General features: G+C 34.2%; 2 protein-coding genes across 6 annotated transcripts; one reads left to right on the top strand and one right to left on the bottom strand.

Moving 5' to 3' along the window:
* Window positions 1-679: 679 nt before the first annotated feature.
* Window positions 680-16,730, bottom strand: LOC124822430 (endoribonuclease Dicer homolog 2-like). 5 transcript variants are annotated; one of them, XM_088116071.1, is made up of 24 exons: window positions 16,572-16,730; window positions 16,367-16,473; window positions 16,050-16,227; window positions 14,707-14,820; window positions 13,791-13,925; window positions 12,538-12,622; window positions 12,387-12,451; window positions 11,750-11,890; window positions 11,425-11,553; window positions 11,212-11,332; window positions 11,004-11,103; window positions 9,932-10,127; window positions 9,690-9,850; window positions 9,294-9,512; window positions 8,942-9,156; window positions 8,565-8,836; window positions 8,068-8,474; window positions 7,877-7,980; window positions 7,167-7,360; window positions 4,610-4,819; window positions 2,515-2,922; window positions 1,994-2,272; window positions 1,834-1,906; window positions 1,023-1,159 (listed from the first exon to the last, which is right to left on the bottom strand). In XM_088116071.1, the coding sequence occupies exons 2-23, from the start codon at window positions 16,447-16,449 to the stop codon at window positions 1,841-1,843; spliced, it is 3,882 nt and encodes a 1,293-aa protein (XP_087972197.1). In that variant the 5' UTR covers window positions 16,450-16,473; window positions 16,572-16,730; the 3' UTR covers window positions 1,023-1,159; window positions 1,834-1,840. The 5 variants fall into 5 exon arrangements, with proteins under 5 accessions (XP_047150385.1, XP_087972200.1, XP_087972199.1 ...); XM_088116072.1 differs by having other exon boundaries at window positions 1,834-1,903; XM_047294429.2 differs by lacking the exon at window positions 1,834-1,906 and having other exon boundaries at window positions 680-1,159; window positions 16,572-16,729.
* A 2,718-nt stretch (window positions 16,731-19,448) lies between these two features.
* MS5 (Tetratricopeptide repeat (TPR)-like superfamily protein) lies at window positions 19,449-22,852 on the top strand. Its single transcript, XM_047294423.2, has 5 exons — window positions 19,449-19,840; window positions 20,201-20,413; window positions 20,769-20,917; window positions 21,012-21,080; window positions 21,173-22,852. Exons 1-5 carry the CDS (start codon window positions 19,628-19,630, stop codon window positions 22,392-22,394), a joined length of 1,866 nt encoding a protein of 621 aa, XP_047150379.1. The 5' UTR covers window positions 19,449-19,627; the 3' UTR covers window positions 22,395-22,852.
* Window positions 22,853-23,058: the final 206 nt, after the last annotated feature.

Genomic DNA, 23,058 nt, shown 5'->3' with positions numbered 1-23,058 from the left:
ATATTAATTTAGAACTAGTTGCTAAGGGATTAGGACTAGTATGACTTGATCTGAATGTTTGAATGAAGTAATGAAATATTGAACAGAGTTTTATATTCATATGATTCATGAAACCCAATTCCAACGAAGTTTCTTTTAAATATAAATTCCTTGCACACAAACTGTTTGATAAAATTATGGAGATAAATTCATTGTATTACTTGGAACGATTTGGTATACTTGCCAAAAAGTTATCAAAAAGTTTTTGAGATGTCCCTTAAAATTATGGAGATAAAATAGAAATTAATTATAAAAAAAAACGTTAATGAAGTAATTGCTTAAATCACAATTTTTATTAGGCTGGTTACAAAATTGCATAACAACAAATAACATGTGAACTACAGTATATTTGAAGGATGAGATTTTCTTAAACTTAGTCAAATTATCTAAAAAAACAAAGTTTAGAATCATATCAGATAACAGATTCAATCCACATTTTAATAAGTTGTGAGAAATGAACTTTTCATATTACTTAAAATAGGAAGACAGTGATATGTTTATAACTGGAACATTAGAATCCAAATATCTACACTCATGAAAATTTTTATTTACCAAATGTTAACTTGTATTCCTGAATACTCATTCCGGAACTAAAAACAAAATATTAAACTATACAGTCGTTAAATAATTTTCACTGGACTTGAATTAAATTATGATTAATATTAGAACACTTGCATAAAACTAAGAAATTTTAGCAAGTCTTTTTACATCCTACAATGACTTGGTTAACCCTTGTGCATACACAATAACAACTTTTTCAAACTTATTTACCCAAATGATATCATTTCTTTAAGGAATTCAAAAGTTCCTTACAAACAATCTTCTTTGCTGTGTCCTTAAGTACAGCACCAATGTACTCATACTCATGAATAACCCCATCAGCTTCTACCTCCATTCTATAATTGGTCACACCTCCTTTGCGAGACACCACATCTTGTATAATTTTATAGCTTTTTTTCTGACAAACTTCATAAAACTCTCTGATTGGATGGAGCTTCAATGTTTCAGGTGTTACAAGGGGTTCCAAAAGTGGCTTGATGCTTTGCCACACAACCTCCTTATTATATCCTGAATCAACAAGAATGGCTCCAGCTAGAGCCTCTAAAATGTCTCCAAGTACCTACCAGATCATAGAAAAAATTTCATGAGTTTTTGCAATGATCAATACATTGTAGTTGATCATCTGAGTTAAGAGAAATGTGCTGCAAAACTCACAGAAAATATACACACATATTAAATCTATAAATTCTGCCAAAGAATTTAAATGACCCAATGACAGGAACAAAGTAGTAACATGTTTACACATGAACTATGGAAGACAACTTTTCCAGGGTCCATTAACATTGGAGAAACACAATAATTTGGTCAATTTTACTAGTAATAATTTAATTAATTAGTATAGTAATTATTTCTCCTTCGACAGTCCCAGCGACAAGGAAATGGTTCATGACATGGAGTACTGCATATAGTGAACTAATTTATATTTCATTTAGAGAAGGTCTTCCAAAATTGCAAGAAAATTGAAACATTGCTGCCCCTAAAACTAAGAAACCAATAGATATTCAAGCGACAACTTAAGAATGGAAAGCATGATGCGTCAAGTTACCCACTGATCCAACTTTTTCCCACACCCGTTCTCCAACAGTTTTTGTAGAACAATTCATGCCAAATAGTATTGCTAAATGAAAAACCATAATAATGAGATATTTATTTAAGTAGTTAGTTCAACACTCTCAAGGATCCTCCTCTGAAGTAAACTTGTATATAAACAGCAGGAGTAAGCATGTATCAAACCTGAAATTTATAGAATAGATACACCCTTATCTGCATATCCAAGTTCACTTTCAGGGAGCTCTTTCGAACACTGCTGATGGTGATGATATATGCTAGCATAAACTCCATGCTCAAACAATAATAACCAAGTGAAACTATAAACCAAATGTTTACAACTAACCTTAGGGAGCGATGTCTCACACTCGTATCCAAAAGTTGATGACGACGACAACTTCTCAAAATTGTTAAGTGTGACAGCAATATGCATATGCAGTTCTTGTGATGCATGGAGTACATGTTTGTGCAATCCATGTTTAATGGTAGACCATGCATAACAATCATTATTCACAGAAGCTGATCTCATGTCAGTTAACTGACCAGGGGACATGCCAGGATATTTATTGTACAAATACCAAGTTATCAAATAGTCAAGGACTGAATCTCCCAGAAATTCTAATCGCTGCAAGGAAGGGAATATATCATTCACAAATTGCAATAAAAGAAAAAAAAAACTTAACAAAAATACAAGGAAACAAGCTTGATAACGAGGAATGTGTAGAATTACTATTTATGAGGTCCCACCTAGACTTAAAAATGATAGGCAGTCACTATGGAATTCATGAAAGTTCATTCATACATAATAGATACATACTAATGTCACTGTCGTGTTTCGATATAATGAATAATAATCACAGTAAGTACCTGATAACATCTAGGAACTTCAGGAAGCATGTAGGAACCATGGGTTAGAGCTTCCACTAAAAGAGAACGGTCATGAAATGAGTACTTTAATTTAGATTCCAGAAATTCGACATTTACCAGCTTCTCTGGTTGAATGTCAAAGTGCCTATCATAGGCTATTTTATCAAAACTCACTTTAATCCCAACCCAATCCATAAACATCAACGCAGCTTTTTCACCACCAGTGCTGAGGAAGGCACCAATTAGTGCCTCAACAACATCAGCAATGATCTTCCGTTTTAATTTTCTTTTTCCATAAACATAATTCTTTTTCCCCTTGGTAATCAACTCTGTGTATTTAAAAGTTCTCGAATAATCACCAGGAATAATCCAGACATTAGGATCAAAAGGCGCATTTCGTATGAAGCCCTGCGAATCAAAAGAATGAGGAATTCAGAATTCTGACGTTTCAGGATGATAGTGCAATCCTAACTTGATGTAATGACGCAGAAGTCTAAAACCACACAAATTCATCACAGAAGGGATAAAGCAAAAGTTCAGCAATAGAATAAATATTGTAAACTCATGCAAAGAGCACAAATTAGGAAGCACATTACTAGCAGCAAATATTGTGAATTTTGGATTTGATTTTTGATAGGAACCCAAGAAACAATTCTGAAAATGAAGTTCTATTCCACAATGAGGAGCTCATAGCTCTTAGGGGGAAACGATCCACACCAGTCTGTACACACACACTCAACATTTTTCTGCTCACTCTCCATACTAGTCCCTGCCGGAAAAACCATATCATTTCATTGTACTCATGTGCATGCACCACTAGTGAGTAGCTCACGGCACTCCTTTCTCTTTCAGTAAACAATCAGATCTTTTCTTCTCAAAATACAAAACTGATAGAAAGTAGATCAGATTTACAGCAAGAAAACTGTTTAACTTGCAGAATTCTGAGGGTGTGCATCTCCTAATACCCAAAGGCCACAATACTCTAAAAAACGATAAGACGATCACTGCCTTCCCTTCCTCATATTAATTGGCAGCATGCTTTATTTCTCTAATCATCCCTGCCACCAACTAACTCCCTATCTAGTAATTTTACTATGGGGGATGCATATAAAACATTTGTACAAACATGACAATGACCCAAAAAATCACAATTATAATCTTCTATCAAACTTTAAGGAAAAAACAGTATTAACTAACTAATTAAAACAGCGAACCACTCATTACTTTTTGTCATTATATCAGAAACCAACTTATTCTTGTAATTTTTGGAGAAGAAATCAATCTTTAGGAAGGGAATGGGTAGCAAAAAATCCTAACCATCCGGATCACAAAATAGATATATGTGACGGAAATTTGGATTCAGGGAGATAATTCCGACACAACAAGTAACCAAGTGCAGGGAAATCAATAGCTTAATAATTTCCAGGGCAATAAGGAAAGTGCTGAATGAAATACTTTTTAGAGAAGGTAGATTGTTTGAGAATGAAAACGTGTATTCCATGGAGGCAACCAGTCATGCTAATAGAATTAATTTGTCACACGTGCCAAGAAGAGAGAAAAACCTCAAACAAATTTTGCCGAGACACTGCCACATCAGCAGAGTTTAATAACCCACTAAAAGGGAAAACATGATATGAAAAAGCTAATATATGTTGTAAAACTAGTATGCAATAACACTAAAGCAATGTATAAATTGGTGTTGCTAACACAACACATTAATGCTGTAAAAATATAAGGAAAGGATAGAGAAGAATCTTCTATACCAAATTTCAATAATCTCATCTTGATATTAACTATCCAAATCTTCTAGAATAAAATAAAATAAAATCAAATTGAGTATTCTGATTTTATCCATCAACCTTAATCTCCTAGAATCCTTATTTTGAAATTCAAATTTTACATACATAAACACTTCCTTATGATCATAAGAAATCAGCCAATATGTTTACAGAAATAGAACTTCTAAAGCAGAATAAAGACAAAAACATGCAATAAAGTTTTAAATGTAAATATGAAAAATGCTGATAGAAAGCATTTATAACAGATGCAGAGGATAAAAAATGGAATAAAAATATGAGAGAGAGATAGAAAGTACCGCAAGTCCAGAATTGCACCCTAACTTGCAGAGGGCAGTATTGGATATGATCTTTTCACGCTTCACACTAAGCAGTCCTTCATGGTGATTTTGATATGTTTTAAACAGCAATTGACTGGCAGCATATTTTAAAAAAGAATCACCAAGAGTCTCTAGAGACTCATAATGAAAGGCCTCTTTGCACCCTTTCGTAGTGATTGCTTCCAACACCTACAATGTAAAATGCAAGCACCATTTCTGTAAACATCTTTAAAATACTTGACAGCTAGAAAAGAAAAACAAGAAACAGAATCCACACATTCAGAAGACACTAATACAAATTAACCAAAAGAGGCTAGAATAAAATATTTCATACCAACAAGTTTCTTCTCAATCTCTTCATTGTGTATTTGCTGAGGTAAAAGAGGGTATAAGGAAGGAAGGCCTGAAGGAATTAGTTACCTTAACTATTCCAAATGACGTACTTCCCACGTCAATTGTTTTTTTCCAAGGGCCGTCCAGTAACGTTAGCACAACAAGAAAAGAGGGAAGAGGATGCCCTATTTAGGAGATTAGAAGAAAGGACTTCAGGGGAGAAAAAGCTAAGGGTCATGTCCAAACCCTTTTGGCAGGATCTTCGGACCATATCATAAGAATTGGAGGAAGATCTGGTGTTGCAGAAAATTAAAAATGAGATAGTTGGCAATCCAGAGGCACACACAAAATACACATTGGAACACAACAGATTACATCATAAGGGTAGATTGGTCTTATCCGCCCAATCCCCTTGGATTCCCAAGTCGTTGGTTGAATACCATATGATTCCTACAAGGGGACACTCAAGTGTTTTCAGGACATAGACGAGGGCTTCCCAATCCCTGTAATGGATGACATGAAGAAAATGGTGACAAAATTGGTGGCAACATGTGTGATCTTTCAACAACACAAGTATTTGGCTTCATCTCCTCAAGGGTTGTTGCAACCCTTGCCTATACCAAATGCAATATGGGAAGATATTAGTTTAGATTTTGTGGGAAGCTTAACTAAGTCAAATGGATTTGATACCGTTTTGGTGGTGGTTGACAGGCTGAGTAAGTATGGTCACTTCATCCCCATCAAACATCCATATTTGACTAAGTCTTTAGTGGAGATTTTTGTGAACGAGGTGGTAAACGTAAACCTACATGGAATCCCTGCTTCGATTGTCAATGATAGGGATCCCACATTCCTAAGTCTATTCTAGAAGGAAATCCTTAGATTACAAGGTACAAAAATTAAAGATGAGTACCGCCTACCATTCGGAGTCTGATGAACAAACTGAGGTGTTAAACTGAATCCTGGAAACTTACTTAAGATGGTTCTGTTCAAAACAACCAAAAGCATGGGCAAGTTTTATACCTTGGGCTGAATATTAGAATAATACCAGCCAAGTGCACCCCCTTTGAAGTAGTGTATGGCAAGCACCCACCTTCCCTCATGAGATTCATTCCTAGAGAAACAATTGTAGGAGTAGTGTCGTAGGACTTGATGACTAGGGATGAAGCCCTTAAACAACTCAAGTTCCATTTGGTTAAGGGCACAATAACAAATGACTAAATTTGCAAATAAACATTGCAGACCATCACCAATAAAAGTAGGAGATTGGGTGTATTTGAAGATTCACCCCCATAGGCAAACTTCTATGCCGAGGTTGCATCCAAAACTGTCAGCAAAATATTATGGCCCTTTTTTGGTGATATGACAGGTGGGGCCAGTCGCTTTTGGATTGCAACTATCAGAGACCCCACGTATTCATCCTGATTTCACGTATCCTAGTTGAAGCTAGCAATCAGAACTCACCAAGCGGAAAATGATTTGCCAACAGAGTTGAAAGGAAGAGTTTCCACCTGTTTTCCCATTAAAATTCTGGACAGTAGGACCTTTCCGCAAAACAAGGAATCAATATAGCAAGTCCTGATTCAATGGCAAGAGAGAGGTCCAGAGGCAGCTACATGGGAAGATGTAGCCACCAACAAGTCTCAGTTTCCAGACTTCAACCTTGAGGACAAGGTTGATGATGCAGGGGTGGGTAATGTTAGAGGATGGGATGTTTACGTGAGAAGAAAATATATGGGAAAGAATAGTTAACTGTTGGGTGGTATAAGGGTTAGTCTTATGTTAAGAAGACTACATAGGTGTGGGGGAGTCCCTTGCTGCGGGATATGTTTTTGCTTCTGTTAGAGAGTGTTGACAGGATTGTTGAATCCTGTGAGGAAGGATACTGGGATCCTTGGCAGTGTACTTGTTGCTTTTCCTTGTTCCACGAATAATACGTGGGTTACTACTAAGTTTTGTTCGTTAGAATTGCGAATAATACATTTCTTCTAACAAGAACTAATCAACATCACACACACGTTCATACACACATATACATAAATATGTATGTATACATATAGTCAAATAATTCATTTTCACTACCATTTTTTTTATTTAATATTTATTAAGGACAAATGACAGAAAGACACAAAATTGTCAATTCTGGAGAAAAACATGGAAATATAATAATTTCTAAATATAACAATGAGCAGTTATAACACACCTTGGTTGTTTGAATTTCATTTTCTGTGCAATGATCTGAGTACATCTTTTTTAAGTTGAAAGCTGAAAGCAATGATTCAAGCCGATGCATGATTGATGGAATAAATGAGAAGGAATAAATTACACCATCTGTTATCGGTGACATTACTATAGAGCATAGTTCTGGGGGTAATTCAACGAAGGAATGGCTTGCTTCTGAAACAGAAAACATAATGTTAGGAGTCAGATTGGATAATATATGGGTAGTGTTTTGATAAGATTTTCTTATGTTGTAGAGGGGTTTTTAGGTTATATATATGATATGAGTCTTACTCCATATAAAGGATTAACACCACTTTTAATCAAAAGCCTTAAATCAATAGGTTTATGGTCTTTTCTCTTATATAGTATTTAACTTAGTCATTTCTACCTAACGTGGGATTTTGACTCACTTGGATTATTCCCAACATGATTGAAGCAAGTACTAGACTACAAGTATAATTCGGCATCATGATATTGATAAATAAATAAACATTAATAGAAGCAGTGTGATACAAATCATATTCATATTAAGTTTATAACAATGCTTCTGTGTATTAAAAAAGAAAATCAAAAGACATCTTTCATTCATATGAGGACAGCAAAGGCAGAAAAATATAATTGGTCCAATCTCTCCAAGGAGAGATCAAGGAACAAAATAAAACAAACAAATTGAAAAATCAAGGGTCAGACCTCTTTCCTTTCGCTGTCTGAGTCCATGACAGTGATTTTTAACTTGAAACTTGTGTTTTGCTTTGAGAAGCCGCTGATGTTCAAATTGCAATTGAATACCATGACTGAAAATTGGGGAAAAGAAAAAAAAATAACCACTCTAGTGGATTAAGCAACAAGAGAATAAGCATCAATCACAAATATGCACTTACTATTGATCAAAGTACTTCTTGTATGTAGTTATTTCACCATTCCTTAGGATCATATGCGAGTTTGTGTCCAATTCCATAACACCAGTAGTGATATAGAAATAAATGTTACCAGCAGCATGTGAAGTACACACCAATGCATTCTGTAGCTTACAAGTGCAAACTAGACCACTTTTTGTACTTATGTGGGGTTGATGATACTTACACCTAATATTAGATGGATTTACAGAATTAACAATTAACCAATCAATTTTTGAATTTGGATGTTTACCAGTAGCTGGAAGCAGAAGATAATCAATCTCAAGATCATCTTTCAAAAAGCATTTGTCTAAACCAGTTGTGAACTTATCCATACAATTGTCTATCAGAATTCTAAGCAAAGTGACCTGGAATTTTTTACATAAAAGAACCTGTAAAACAAAAAACAAACAATAAATACAGACTTTTCTTAACACTTCCAAATATGCCAAATACAATTAAAGGACAACAAGACAACATACCTGATCTAAGGAAAGATTAATGGTTCCTTTGTGACTTAACTTTACCGAGACACTACCTTTATCAAAATCCATATCAAATTGCATGCATCCAATTTCTGGATCAAGCTTAATTCTTAAGGCAAGAAAAAGATCTTGCACAGATGTATGATAGCAAAATTTTTGACTGAACTCCATCAAATAACAATGGTAAGTTGTGTGACTACTATTTGGCACACAATTGACCAATTCAAATGGAGCATAAATTGGTTGGTTTTCATCATAATGTTCATTCCCTGCAATAATGTTTCGATGAGGAATGCATTCAAATGAACAAATAAGTTTTAAGGAAGGCAGAGGCCGTAATAGAAGGAGGAGAATGAATAAGTCATGCTAGTTACCAAATTCCTCCATCTCTGCTTCTTCAATGACAATATCAGGAACAAGATTATCTGTCAGAGCTCCAATCTTGTGAAGTTGTTTGCATGCTTCAAGGCATGCAATATTCTTTAAGAGATTTTTGTCACCTTCTACATGAATAGGCTTTAGCGGACAGCTCTTGGGAAGATATAAAGTTGCGGTCTCTTTGTCCCACCTTGGAGCTGGTTTAAAGTACCTGAGAGTTAAATCTAGATGGGATAAATGATGAAAAACAAGATAAAAATAAAGCCAGAATGTAAAGAAAGCATATCTGAGATTCCTAAAATAAAGGAGACAAACATTTAGTAAGGGGGAAAAAATGAAATAACTGACCCATCTGCAGGGAGCCGTGAGCAATACAAGTGAATCAAACTAATGCTAGAACTAAGATTTGCAAAGGCATCAGTGTTTGCAACGCGATAAGTTTCTTCGTCAAATTGATCACCTTCTAAAGGATCACATGGAAGTGAAGAATAACGTAATGCCTCCTTCCTCATAATATCCCCACTTGCAAGGTATTTCTCTAGTCGAGAACATGTAGCTGAATCCCCACTGCAATTCAAAATAAAGTAATGGAGTTTTGGGAAAATTTACTTTAACTGTGTATAGGTTTGACTATAGAATTTTGTCTCAGATTTGACTCTATAATCCTGCCTCTCAGCTGGATAATTAGCACATGTGCAAGTACTACAGCAATAATGATGCTGAGAATTGTAAAAAAGGAACTACCTCTTAACTATTAATAAGTAATCTGAATTTTTCATTCTGGCTCGCCCTCGGGACTGTATAAAACTACACACTGTAGGAGATGGATCAAATCTAATAACTAGATTGCAAGTCTGAACATCTAAACCTTCTTCAAGAATTGATGTTGCAACAATGATGTTAACCTGCACATTCAATTTTTTGTTGTAGATAAGACCTGCATTTGGTTATTATGATACAGTGGATTGCTTAAGAAATCATCATACCAAACCCAAATGAAATTCTTCCACAATTTTATTTTGTTCTTTCCTAGACTGATTTTGTAATCGATATTTGTGTCCAGCAATGAATTTTGTCTTCCAGTTATTGATTGTTGGAAGTAAGGTATTCAATAGATCCTGAAGGACAATGGCTGTAACGACCCTTTGCACAAAAATTATGCATCTTATGTCAGTCAAACCCCTGCAATTGTAGCATATAAAGTAGATCCATATAAGAGATTTAATCATCATGATAGCATAAAAAAGCTTACTACATTCAATCAAACAAAAACAATAGCATTATCCCACTGGAACTGCATATACAATCAAAAGGTAAACTAATTAGAGTAATAAATCAAAAGAAGATTAATAAAGAATGGGGTTTAATATATTATGTCACAGTCCAAAATCTCAGTCACAGAAAAAGTTGGAGTTTAACATATTAGGTCACAATGCGAATTTTGTGACAAAATTAATATAGGGTACAGTGTTCAACACTCATCCCAATCTGAAGCTAGCACTAACAGGCTTAGATTCCAAAAACTAGGCCCGTTTAAGACTCATGTTATATCCCAAACTCTACCTGGTGTCACAACATTTTAAAACCCAACATCATTTCAACTTTATACACTTTCCATAACAGATAAATAGCTATAGTTTTCAAAGAAGTAATCTAAAGATCCATCAGTTTTCTACCTTTCAAATTTTGTCATATAGCACAAAATATCCAAATCTATACAAGTTGTCAAAATAGAGTCAACCTAGTACTAGCCTAAGTATTTGCTGGGACATAAGTGAGCTGAAGAATGAATTATTGGTGACAGGTTAAGATTAGGTTAAATCCATCCAATGAACAGCCCTATCCAGAGCTGAAGAATAAAGGAGATATATGAGACTTCACACTATCTAACCAAATGACCAACCATAAAGGCATTTAACCGTCCAATAAGAAACTTAAACCATCTTAACAAGCACAAGGAGAGCTTAGAGGCCAGAACATCCATAAAAATAACCCATATTACATGATTTCAGAACCACATCATAAATCTTTAAAAAGAAACCTGCTCATGATTATAACCTGTACTCAAGTAGAGAGTCAATAAGACAACAAACTTTGGTGGTCAACAGCCCCATCTCCACATCAGATTTAATATTGTTGCCAATAGACCACTGAGGACCTGAGCAAGAAGAAAGCATTGTGTAAAAATTAATTAATGCTAGAAATACAAGTAAGAGATTTATAGTTGAAATTTCATCATTTTTCTCAATGGTTGTAGAATAATTACCGCATGGTAAGTAAGTTTTCAGTGTCTGCACACAAGCCAAAATAAAGTTTTTAACAACTGTATCCCCACAATGTCCCCATGAAAATGATTCGAATTCATTGGATGACAAAGATTCTGCAGCCTGTCACTTAAACAAACAGTTGTCGTCAATTATATTTATGAAATCTTGAAGAATCATGAGTCATGAAATCTGTGCAGAAGAAAGGAGAGAACCTTTAAAGTCAACCAAACACCAAGCTCATCCAGGCAAAACATTAAAGCGCAAAAAATCTTTGCTATTCTTTTTTCTGCAGACTCAGCAGATGATTTAGTGAAATCTGAACTTCTTAGAGTGGATCCATGCTGAGAAGCAGAATATCCCTTGTTAGTAAACTCAAGAAAAAATAAACTATGACATAAAGAGAGTAGCACAACAGAAAGATAATAAGACAGAACTTATAAAGGACCAGAGTCAGTTCCATTTTTGACACAAGGGGATTTTTCTTTCTATTAATTGTTAGAGTTTATATCAAAAGCTGATATCCTTAAATGTACACACCTGCTCTTTTAATATCTTGAGTTTCAAAGCTAAGTCTTCAAATAAAGCAAATTGAATTCCACTGTCCCTATAAAACTTGAATTTTGGTGTTGATGATGGCATGAACTCTGCGAGGACAGCTTCACTTACACATGTATATACCTTCATTACAAAATAGATGTCAAAGAAAATAATACATAGCAGGACTATATGGTAGCACATCAACAAAAACAATTACTAATCACATGAGAATAAATTATTCCCACCATATTGTCTCATTTCTTCAAATAAATAAAGAAATAACTTTCAAATATAGGTACTGGTTCAAATACCTCTAGGCATGTTAATACATTGGGTCACGAATGGTCACAAATGTTTCCTAAAACCTAGGAAAATAACTGCTAAAAATAACTAGAAAGAATCAAATAAGTTAACATAAATTTAATCTTTTTGGTACTTTCTCACAAAATCTATCACTTGGAGGCTCAATCAATAGTCTCTGTACTGTATCTATATACATATGGTTATCTTTAATTACAACAATTATTTATAATTTACAGGAAGAATATAGTTGATAACACTCAAACAACACGATAACATGACTAGAAAGAAGAAAGTAAATAAAATTGTACAACAGAGGGAGAAAATAAAGGGCAACCTTAGAATGCATTAGTGTAATTAGAGTCCGAATATTCTCTGACCAGGATAATTCCGAATTTCCGACTGGATTAAAAAAGAAAAAGCAACATTAGAGAAAGAAAAAAAATCTGGCAATTCAAGGAGGTACAAATTTTCTCTAAACTGAATACCTTTTGACTTAATTGGAGATGCAGTCATCCCAAAAATTCGAGGGAGATCGGTGACACCTAAATTTAATTGGTGATGATAGAACTCCTGCAAGAAATCAAATCTTACAAAGGTAATCAACAAACTCATGATGCATATGAATAACAAGCAAAGACCAACTTACAATACATGGTTGTAATTGTCCTCCGAAAAAAAAAAGTTACAACTCTTATAGAACAAAATAAAATCAGAAAAATCATGATAGTATTGAATAAAGTCAACAATTTAAACTAAAGTCTCAAGTAATAAAGTAACACGATCAGCAATACATCAAATTTTCAGAAGCCATGCAACAGGTCACACCACCTCACTACATCCATTAAATTTGCCATGATGGGTTTTTTGGTATTACTCTTGGTAGACACATGGCTTTTTGATGCAGAGCATTTAGCTATTATGAATGTTATTGAAATTGCTCATTGAAAGAAACAGTTAAATTTGAAGAATGAGAGTGATAGTACGAGCCCAGTCCATGCATTCACTACTTTTAGTATTGTTTCGTGAAGACAACCTAGATGGGATTGCAGATAGCACAGTGATGCTAATGCATACTTACTTTTAAAAACAACATCAAGTCCTTCTTCAAATTATTTTGGAAAATGCAGTAGTTCAGAGTCCAGATCAGTTACTGACTCGATAAGTTTACTATAATTTATGACAACGACATATTGAAACCAATAAGATGTTTGAAAAAAAAATTCATAGGCTTAACCAAGCACCTGCACAAGTGTTTGGTGTTAATATCAAGAGAAACCCATGTAAGTAATGTAAAAAATCTTCCAAACGCCCCCAAGTCTATGAATCTACCTAAATTTCTTTTTCATCAGATAGTTTCTAGAGATAAGTGCACACCACATGTATAACTGTAGCAAACTAATATAAGAGTTGTTTATAAAAGTAATAGCTGACCCACACCGGAGGGTCTTTTTTTATTATTGGTATTCATGTCATAGAAGAAGGTGGATACTTTACCGTCACCAATCAACAACAGCTCGCACATAACCCTACCCAGTCTGTACACCAGCCTTGTGGCTGAGGATTTAATTTTCCCACTTAATAATGAATCTTAAGGACAATGATTTAGAAAGGTTAAACTTATATTTCAACATGCTAATGAAGAAGTCAAAGTTCACATATATTATATGATAAAAATTAGTAAGAAATTCAAAGACGCAAACCAGTGAAGATTAAAAGAAGGAAACGATATAACACTTACAGTCATGATGCAGGCGTAAGGGTGTTTGCCCCTAGCATGATGGCACTCGTCCATTATTAAAACCTTAATCATATTAAGTTTGAGGAAGCTATGCCTCAGGCAACTCAGCAATATTGCAGGAGTCATGACAAGCACCTAAACATTGAAAGGGCAATTCAGTAGTATTGCAGGAGTCCTGACAAACACCTAAACATTGTAAAGAATTACTTACAGTAATTACCAACTATCCATGCGGCATACAAAAAATAAATTTCAGAAACATCATACTATAAGTAACAAATGACTCAATGAACATCATATTCGAGTCAACTGAATAATAGGAAAAAGAAAGCATTTGTGTTCTGTTTCATTTGGATCAAGCATAAAGATAGAAGCAGAAAACTATGTCTAAGTATTCTATAAGCTTTAACCTAGTACATACTTCACAAATCAAAAGGACAATGCAAAAAAATTAGACAATATGAAATGAATTCCAAAAGTAACAAAAAAAAAAAGAGTTTGTGGTCAGGTGTTCATCAATAAACTCAAAAAAGAAAATGGAGTATTTCTTGTGTTCTCATGGAAAGTGGCGTAGGGTGTCACGAGAGATTAGTTATGTAAAAATATTAAGTTCAGAAAATAAAAACAACCATAAATTTTATTTGCATGACAAGGAAAGGCTCGTATAGGCTTGAATTATACAGTTTTTATTCTCTTCTAGTTGCATAATTAGGTTAGATGTGGTCTCTACACATGATTTATAATCACCGCTCCCTAATTACCAAACTAGAAATAAGCATTCAGCCACCTTTCAAGTAAGGGGACGCAGGAACATGCCACACAAGGCACATACAGATGGATTATGATTAAGTAGAGCATGTTCATACAGTTAACAAGGGCATCTTTCAGTCTTGATAGAAATGAAAAAAACCCTGACCTCATGTTTCTCCACTTCTTGTTTCCACATAGCAGCGTCCCAGAAGTCAACTCCCATGGCTCCCCAATACGTTCCCACTTTTAAATCAGTATGCTTTTTCACGACTTCAGATTGCTAAAGTGAATCAATAACAAGTTAAAAAGACAATGAATACAAAAGGCTAAGAAGCAAAAATACTGATCCATTAATGTATTTTATTATGTCTTTATTACTCTTTATTCTTGTTGGAAGTATTACATCGACTAAAGATAAGACCAATTTAGAGTATATATGTGGGTGTAGACCTCACCTTACAAGCTGGTTTTGTGAGTTGATTTAGGCTTAAAGTCCACTTCTTACCATGGTATCAGAGCCATTGTTAGAGCCTATACTAGCAATATTTGTTGTTTGTTGGATATATTGTTCCACCCGCTATCAGATCACCCATTAATGTCTAGTCTCACACACGAGAGGTATATACACATGGATTATTCTTTCCCAAAGACTCATCTTTATATCTTGTGGCATACAATGATATTGATTGGGCAGGCTAACCAGATACTTGTCGGTCTACTACAGGTTGGTGTATGTTTCTTGGTGTTGTCTTAATTTCTTGGAAATGTAAGAAGTAAGATTGTGTCTATAAATCTTCTACTGAGGCTGAATATCCTTCAGTGTCATTTGCTTGAGTTGAAATTTGTGGTTATGTGGTCTTTTGGAGCAGCTTGGGTTTTCTCAACCTACATCAACACCTATGCATGCCGATAATACGAGTGCTATGCATATTGTTGTAAATATAGTGTTTCATGAATATCCCAAACATATTGAAGTAGATTGTCATTATATTCGGGAAGCCTTAACCAACATTGTCATCTCTCTACCTTACATTTCTATTGATCTTCAAGTTGCTGATATGTTTACTAAAACCTTGTCTTGACAGCACCAACAGTTTCTTGTTGGCAAATTGTTATTGGTCGACTTACCAGCATCAATTTAAGGGGGATGTTAATGTATTTTATCATGTCTTTATTAGATTATTTTCTACCTTTAGTAGATTGCTGTTAGGATTTATCATAAATTACTCCCTATAAATAGGAAACCTCCTATAATCCTCCCTTTATTGCATATCTCTTGCGATCTCCCATGTTAATGTAAACACATTATATGCTGCCTATTTAAGAAAAGAAGGTTGCAAAATACATAAAGCTTTTCGAAGGAAAGAAATCATGTTATATACTATGCTCTCTTGCCTTGATATTTAGACAATGCTTTCTTGCCTTGATATCTTGACAATGACAAAGCTATAAAAAAATGTATCTCAAATTCGAAAAAGGCATCATCATCACAGAGAAAAAGTGACATACTTGAGAAACCAACACAACTTGGGGAACCAAGAACACTGCAATAGAAGAAGAAGGCTTTCTCAGATGATGAGCATAGCTGCGAAGAAGCATGATCGCTATCAAAGTCTTGCCGGAACCAGTCTCCAGGTACACTATGGTATTCTCACGCAAAGCATTATCCAATGCTTCAAGTTGATAGCTACTCAAAAAACAAAAACCAATCAAAAGAAATGAGAGAGATTATAACAACAACAATAATACATTCAGACATCCGTGTATTAACGCGCACGCATTCAACCCTAGAAAAGTTAACAGGAACATCCTTGTATTAAACTCACCTTCTAGCAAATGGAAGAACATCACGTGTATTGTTCTGCTGCTGTGTGTTGTCAATAACATCCCCCACGAGTGCCTCTTCCATGCTCTGTTTGCCTCCTTGATCACCCTACATTCAAATTCCAGTGAAAGAAAAACACCCCATTAGAGAAACTATCTTCTCTACGTCATGGAAGATGCAAGAAGGCATAAAACTAAACTCATTACTCAAAGAAACTGATTGAAAATGGGTAGTGCAAAAGGTCAAGTTTTCCCTCTGAGAAGTTTGAGTGTGTATTTAAGAGGTTTTAGGAAATAACTGTAGATACTACTTCTTCCAAAAGCAGCTTCGGATGGAAGGAACCGAGGAGTCACTCTAACTCTGACTTTAAACCCTGTCGTTTGTGATATAAGTAGAAATCTCGTGGAAAATAATGAGAATTCGGTGTCACTGTCTTCCCTGACACATGACACATGAAAGAGCTAGTTTGGTTTAGCTTTTTTTTTTCACTGTCTGGTCTAAATAAAGGTCGTATGTTGACAACAGTGAACAGAATTGAACATAGCAGAATATTTCTTATTAGAATCTTCGAAATTTAAAGTTGAATGAATACCTTTCTGTTTTTTTCACTGTTTTCTCTTTTTCTTTTTTCTCCTCCTGATGGTATTGAGTGTAGATTCATGAGTAAATGAGAATTTGTAGATGTATCTGAAGACAAAATTAAGAAAAAGAAAAGAAAAACAGAGAGTATGATGAGAAAATTTTTAAATTTAAACACCGGAAATAAAATACATGATAAATTAAATTTATGTTTTTAACTATTCAAATTCATTACTAAATAAGATAAAATATATTGTTACTTGTGTTTTGATTATCTAGTCTTCTTTTATTTTATTATTTTCCCATTTTTTTCCATACCAAGTCAAAAACAATCTATTTATTCATTATCCATTTCTTGTATTCATAGCTAAATTTATCTAATTTATTCAGATATATCAAAAATCATCACAAATTCACAAGTAAATTTATCAAGTTTTTTCTCTATTATTAAGTAATGAGCGAAAATTAATTTAACCAAATCTTTTTGGGTTTTAAAATGTTCAAAAATTATTTTCTAAGATATCCATCCATGAAAATTTGTTAGTGGACGGATTGGATCCCATTTTTATTGAATAAAAAGGATTGAATTGAATTTTTACTCGATTAAAATATATTAACAAAAAGCTTATTCAAATTATTGTAATTGGGAATAAAATTTATCCTGTTCAACTTTTCATCCTTAATTAGCGCATGACATATCTCGAATTTATAGTTATGGGATTACAATTTTTCTAAATAAATTATCGAAGTTAAAGGGTAAATTTGGAATCAACGTCTAATAATACATTTTTGGATAACATTTTTATTGTTGATTGAAAATTAAAAAAAAAATATATAAGAGACTCGTTTGTTGAACCTTAATTAGGGTTAAGAAGAAAATTTCCTTACCAATTTGAAGTTCGAATTCGATGTTGAGTATTAAAAAGAGTAATTGACTACTTTGTCCCTCCACGGTATCTATTGTGAATGAAGAGCACGAAAATAAAACTATGATGATAGATCTAATTTGCATACGGCGCATTAGGTTTAGATGAAGTATTGTTAGATAATTCCTCTTTATATATACTGTTATATATACGTTTTTGTATATACTGTAACTTAAACTTAAAATTAAAATATTAGAATACGTTGGAGTCTTTTGCAATTTAATAAATCGAATACCATAAAAAATAAAAGTATAATGAAATTAAAGATTAAAACATCCTCATCAAAATAATAAATGGGTTTTACTTAATTACAAGAAACATAAAAATTGACCGTAGGACAGATCATATATATCTTTAACATATTTTGTAAAAAAAACTATATCTTAAAATATATTTTATAAGTTAATCTTAAATCTATTTATTAAATTGATATCAAAATTATATTAACAGTTGTATGTATTTATCATAAATTATATTAAAATTTTCATAAACTCTTAACATATTCCTTAAATTTAAAATCAAATTCAAGAAATTAGTGTATAGTTCAGCAATGAAATCACAACGTTCTCATATTAATACCATAAGTTAAATACTATATTAATTATGAACTTATTACATTATTAATATTATATAGTTTTTATTCATTAATTACATATTTATTACATTATTAAATTATATGACTCATGGGTTAATTGTTTTTACACATACCCCACTCACCGCAGTAGGCAAGAGGCAATAAAAATAGGTTTCAATTGTATTAGAAAATAAAGAGCATGAAAATGTATAAAATAAATCGATCATATAAACTGCATCCTGCAAAAATCTGAAGTTATATATAAATAATTGATATCAAGATCTTATGATGGAAACATTACAAAAAAATTGGAAACTTTGATTGTAAAATAAAATAATATTAATTTATTTTCTTAATTATCATAATAATTATTTAAATTATTTACATATTTTTAGTTAGAAAAAATACACTATGCGAGAGGCTTGGTACGTGATAATTTTGTTTTATACCAATGATTGTGATTTTCTGAAAAAATATTAAATTTATTTGATATCAATGTTGGGGCTATTATTATATTACATTTTTTTTTTGTCAAAGTAAAAAAATTAAAAATGAACTCTTTCTGAATAAGAAAAACTCATCCTGTAAAAATCCGTTTTGAAAAAAAAACATAGATGGAATGAACATACAAAAAGAGAATGAACAATGGACTTAAGTTTAAAGTTTATTTATTATGAGGTTTTTTTAATATTTTATTTTCAAAATAAATTATAAAAATTATATTTTGATAATTCTATTACGAAAATAATGTTTCGAAATTTCTAAAATTCTGAAATATCACTTTAAAAATTATGGAGATGAAATTAAAAATTATAGGGGTACAGAAATAAAAAGTGTCTGAAGGTATAATGAAGAGTAATTTAGGCCCAATTTGGAAGCCCAAATATAAAAGATGTCACAAGTGAAAAACGCTGGCCCAATAACCCCAACGGCTAGTAATTATAAAACGGCTACTTTCTTTTACAAATTTTTCTTTCACCTTTCTTTTCTCGTTTCGTTTTCCTTTCACTTTCTATCGTTGAAGCACTCATTGCTGGTGTGCTTTTCCCACTCTGTTAAATTGGTTCTCTTTCTCTCTTTCGCCTTCACACCCTTCAACTAGAAGGAAGAAGAAGAAGAAGTGGGGTTCTCTTCTGTTGAAGAATTCAGTTTTAGTCATCTGGTTAAGAAAGTTCTTGTCGCCATGCTGTTTGAAAGAGGCTCGCCGGCGAGGTGCTTCATGACACCGCCGCCGCAGCCGCCGTCTCCATGGAAGACCATACGTTCACGCTCTCCCAGTGTGCCATTTTCAGAGAGAAAGAAATCACCAAGCTCTTTGAATAAAAATGATCTTTTTCATATAATTCACAAGGTCCCTTCCGGGGACTCACCTTATGTTAAAGCCAAGCAAGTTCAGGTAACTTTTTTTTTCTTCTTTTTGTTGTTGTTGAATTTGGATGGTTTTCCTTATTGGGGCACGTGCTGTTCTTGCTTGTTCCTTCACTTCTTGGTCTTGAGGTTATTTTCGCGGGAAAGAAAGTTTTTGTGACATTTATTTTCTTTTGTTCTTTGGTGTTTCTTTTTTTGTTAAAGAATGTGATAGCATCTGATGGTCTAAGTAATTAAGACCCTCAGTGTTTTGCCATTAGAGAATTCAGGGGGTGGGCGTGAATGACAACTTGAATTGTTAAGGGATTCATTGGTTTGTTTTGTTTCCTTCATTGGTCTTGTTAAGGGATCTGAGAACTTGACTGTTAATATGATTTTTCTTTTACAGTTAGTAGATAAGGATCCGGGAAGAGCAATTTCCTTGTTTTGGGCTGCCATCAATGCTGGAGATCGTGTTGAAAGTGCCTTGAAGGACATGGCCTTGGTAATGAAGCAACTGAATAGGTCCGATGAGGCAATTGAAGCCATCAAATCTTTCCGTCATCTTTGTCCTTCGGAATCTCAGGATTCTCTTGACAACATTTTGGTTGAACTGTTTAAGGTAAAAGCTGGTGGATCCTGTTTTGTTTGTTGCTGTTTTTTGTGTCGTTAACTGAATTAAGCTTTAAACCGCCTGTGTCTGATGTTACAATCTTGCATAGTGGGGTAAGACCGTTGTTGTTGCATGTATGTTGCTATACATAACATAGTGGGATAAGAAGCTTACTGTTGTTGACTTAGGGATTGGATGTATGTTGGTACACCTTTATTACTGGAATAAGGCAATTGTTGTCGTATGTATATTGAAACACCTCAACTAGTGGAGTATGACTGTTGTAAGTTTTTATATATGTTGGTACACCTGAACACATAGTGAGACAAGACTAAAATTGTTCTATGGTATGTTGTTGAAACAGAGGTCAGGCAGGGTTGATGAGGAGATCGCCATGCTTCATCACAAGTTGAAGCTAATTGAAGATGGCATAACCTTTGTGGGAAGGACTACAAAACAAGCAAGGTCTCAAGGGAAGAAGATTCAAATAACTGCTGAGCAAGAGATATCAAGGTTTTTCTTTTACATGCGTGCTGTTTTTTCATTTTGCATTAAGTTTATGGACCTTGCACCTTTACTTGACTTTGAATTTCTCTGTATTATGCAGAATACTGGGCAACTTGGCCTGGGCTTACTTGCAAAAAGAAGACTATAAAACTGCTGAAGAACATTACCGGTGAGCCTTTAAGATGCAATAAAAAGTGGAATTTATGTTTTATCTCTTTTACTTTGAAGAGAAAAGTAACAGTTCCTTGTTTGTCTTTACAGGAAAGCATTGTCTTTTGAGGTTGATAGGAACAAACAGTGCAATTTGGCAATATGTTTGATGCATATGAACAAGATCAAAGAAGCAAAGTTTCTACTCCAGGCAGTACGCACCGCTACAAAAAATAGAAAGATGGACGAGTCCTTTGCTAAATCATTTGAACGCGCTTCTCAGATGCTAATTGAGATAGAGACGACATCATCATCATCAGATAATGCACCATTTTCAATGACGAGTTTGCCTCGGTGCTCTTCACAAGGCTTTGAGAACTCAACTAGGAAGAGCTCTGATAGAGTTAAGAGACCTGATGAGGGGGATGTATCTCATGCCAGGAGGAGATTGTACCAATCCCCTGATCCTGGTAGAAGAGACCTGAATCTGTATGTTCCTTGCACAAAGCCAAAAAGATGTTCATGGGGCTTCAACAATGGATATCGAAGGGAAGCTTGGGGAGATGTCCATTCAGATTCTAAATCTTCATTTGGGACTCCTCCCAAAGATAAGCATGTCACGAGGATGCTGAACGCAAGAGAAAATGGTTTGTCTTCACCTGCCAGTGAAAAATGGAGGGCAAGTACACTGGAAGGTCCTGCTCTACTGAAGCATGAAGATACAACAGTAACAAGTTCTGATTTGTTACACACTTTGAATACAGAAGCAGCAGTGGAGTTTACTGACCAGGAGAAATCTTCTGCAGGAGACAGTGGCCATAGATATATCATGTCAGAATCACATGCCATGGTTGAGAATGATATCGATGACTTTGCTTCCGGAAATGGAAAACCATATGAGAAGAAGAGTTGGGCAGACATAGTAGAAGAAGAACAAAACGAAGAGAATGACTTCTTCAGTGGATACATCAATTTTGATGGTGAGGACGGTGTAGAAGTGTTTAATGATGAAAATGAAGACTCCAACATAATCTATCAAAGTCCTTGGCCACATAATCAGCCTGAATGGTCAAGCAAAAAGCTTGAATCTTTGGAACAGAAAGATGAATACTATGCATCTGGGAGTGCCATTTTGTCAAGGAATCCAACAGCAAGGCGTTCTCTGTGTTTCAACCCGGAACTGAGTTCAGAATCAGCATCAAAATCACCAAACAAAGTTTCAGACTTGGAAATTCGGGACTCATCGGGTGGGGAGAAGAAGCTAACTAGGAGAAGCAGGTTACAGGTGTTTCAGGATATTACTCTTCTCCCTGAAACCCCACGATTAGTCTAAGATTTATTTGTCTCTACACAAGTATCCTCATGGATGGGGAAGGATCACATTGTTGGCTTAAATAAGGATCGTATGGATGGAGAATGATCACACTGGTAAGAGTTATTGGTTTAATTACAGGATCATGGATCACAATTATTGAAAGAAGTTATCCATTAAGGTAGCTTATTCTTTCATTCAAACTCATTTTTTATTTGTAATAAGTTCTGTAGATCCATGTTCATCTACCAGAATTCGGTAAAATAGTTGCCTCCGGTTGTATTGAAACTGGAAGAGTGCCAATATTTCTGGTACACTCACAGATTGTTCTTCAATTTACTAGTTTCATTACTGACATTATGCACTGCTCCTTCTACAATGAATAGAAAAAAAAAATGTGCTTCTCTTTGTTCCTATATTAGGATTTGCAACTTATTTTCATGTTTACAAAAAGTGTACAAGTTTCTCTAGTGGTATTGAGACTGAAAGAATGGCTACTTCTGGTACCAATTTTCTCACAATCAATGAAAGAAAACTAGTATGCATTGATCTTTCTACGGGCAATCTCTGAAAAATCACTTTTTTTGCCTTTTATAATTTTGGTAGAGGTGTCAAACGAATTAAATTAACTCTAGAAATTTTCTGATCTGAGTGACACACCATAAATTGATAGATTAAGTGAATT

The sequence above is a fragment of the Vigna umbellata genome, chromosome 5, assembly GCF_029865625.1.
Source record: "Vigna umbellata cultivar VRB3 chromosome 5, Vumbellata_1.0, whole genome shotgun sequence".
Classification (NCBI taxonomy): Eukaryota; Viridiplantae; Streptophyta; class Magnoliopsida; order Fabales; family Fabaceae; genus Vigna; species Vigna umbellata.
This window is presented reverse-complemented; position numbering and strand designations above follow the sequence as displayed.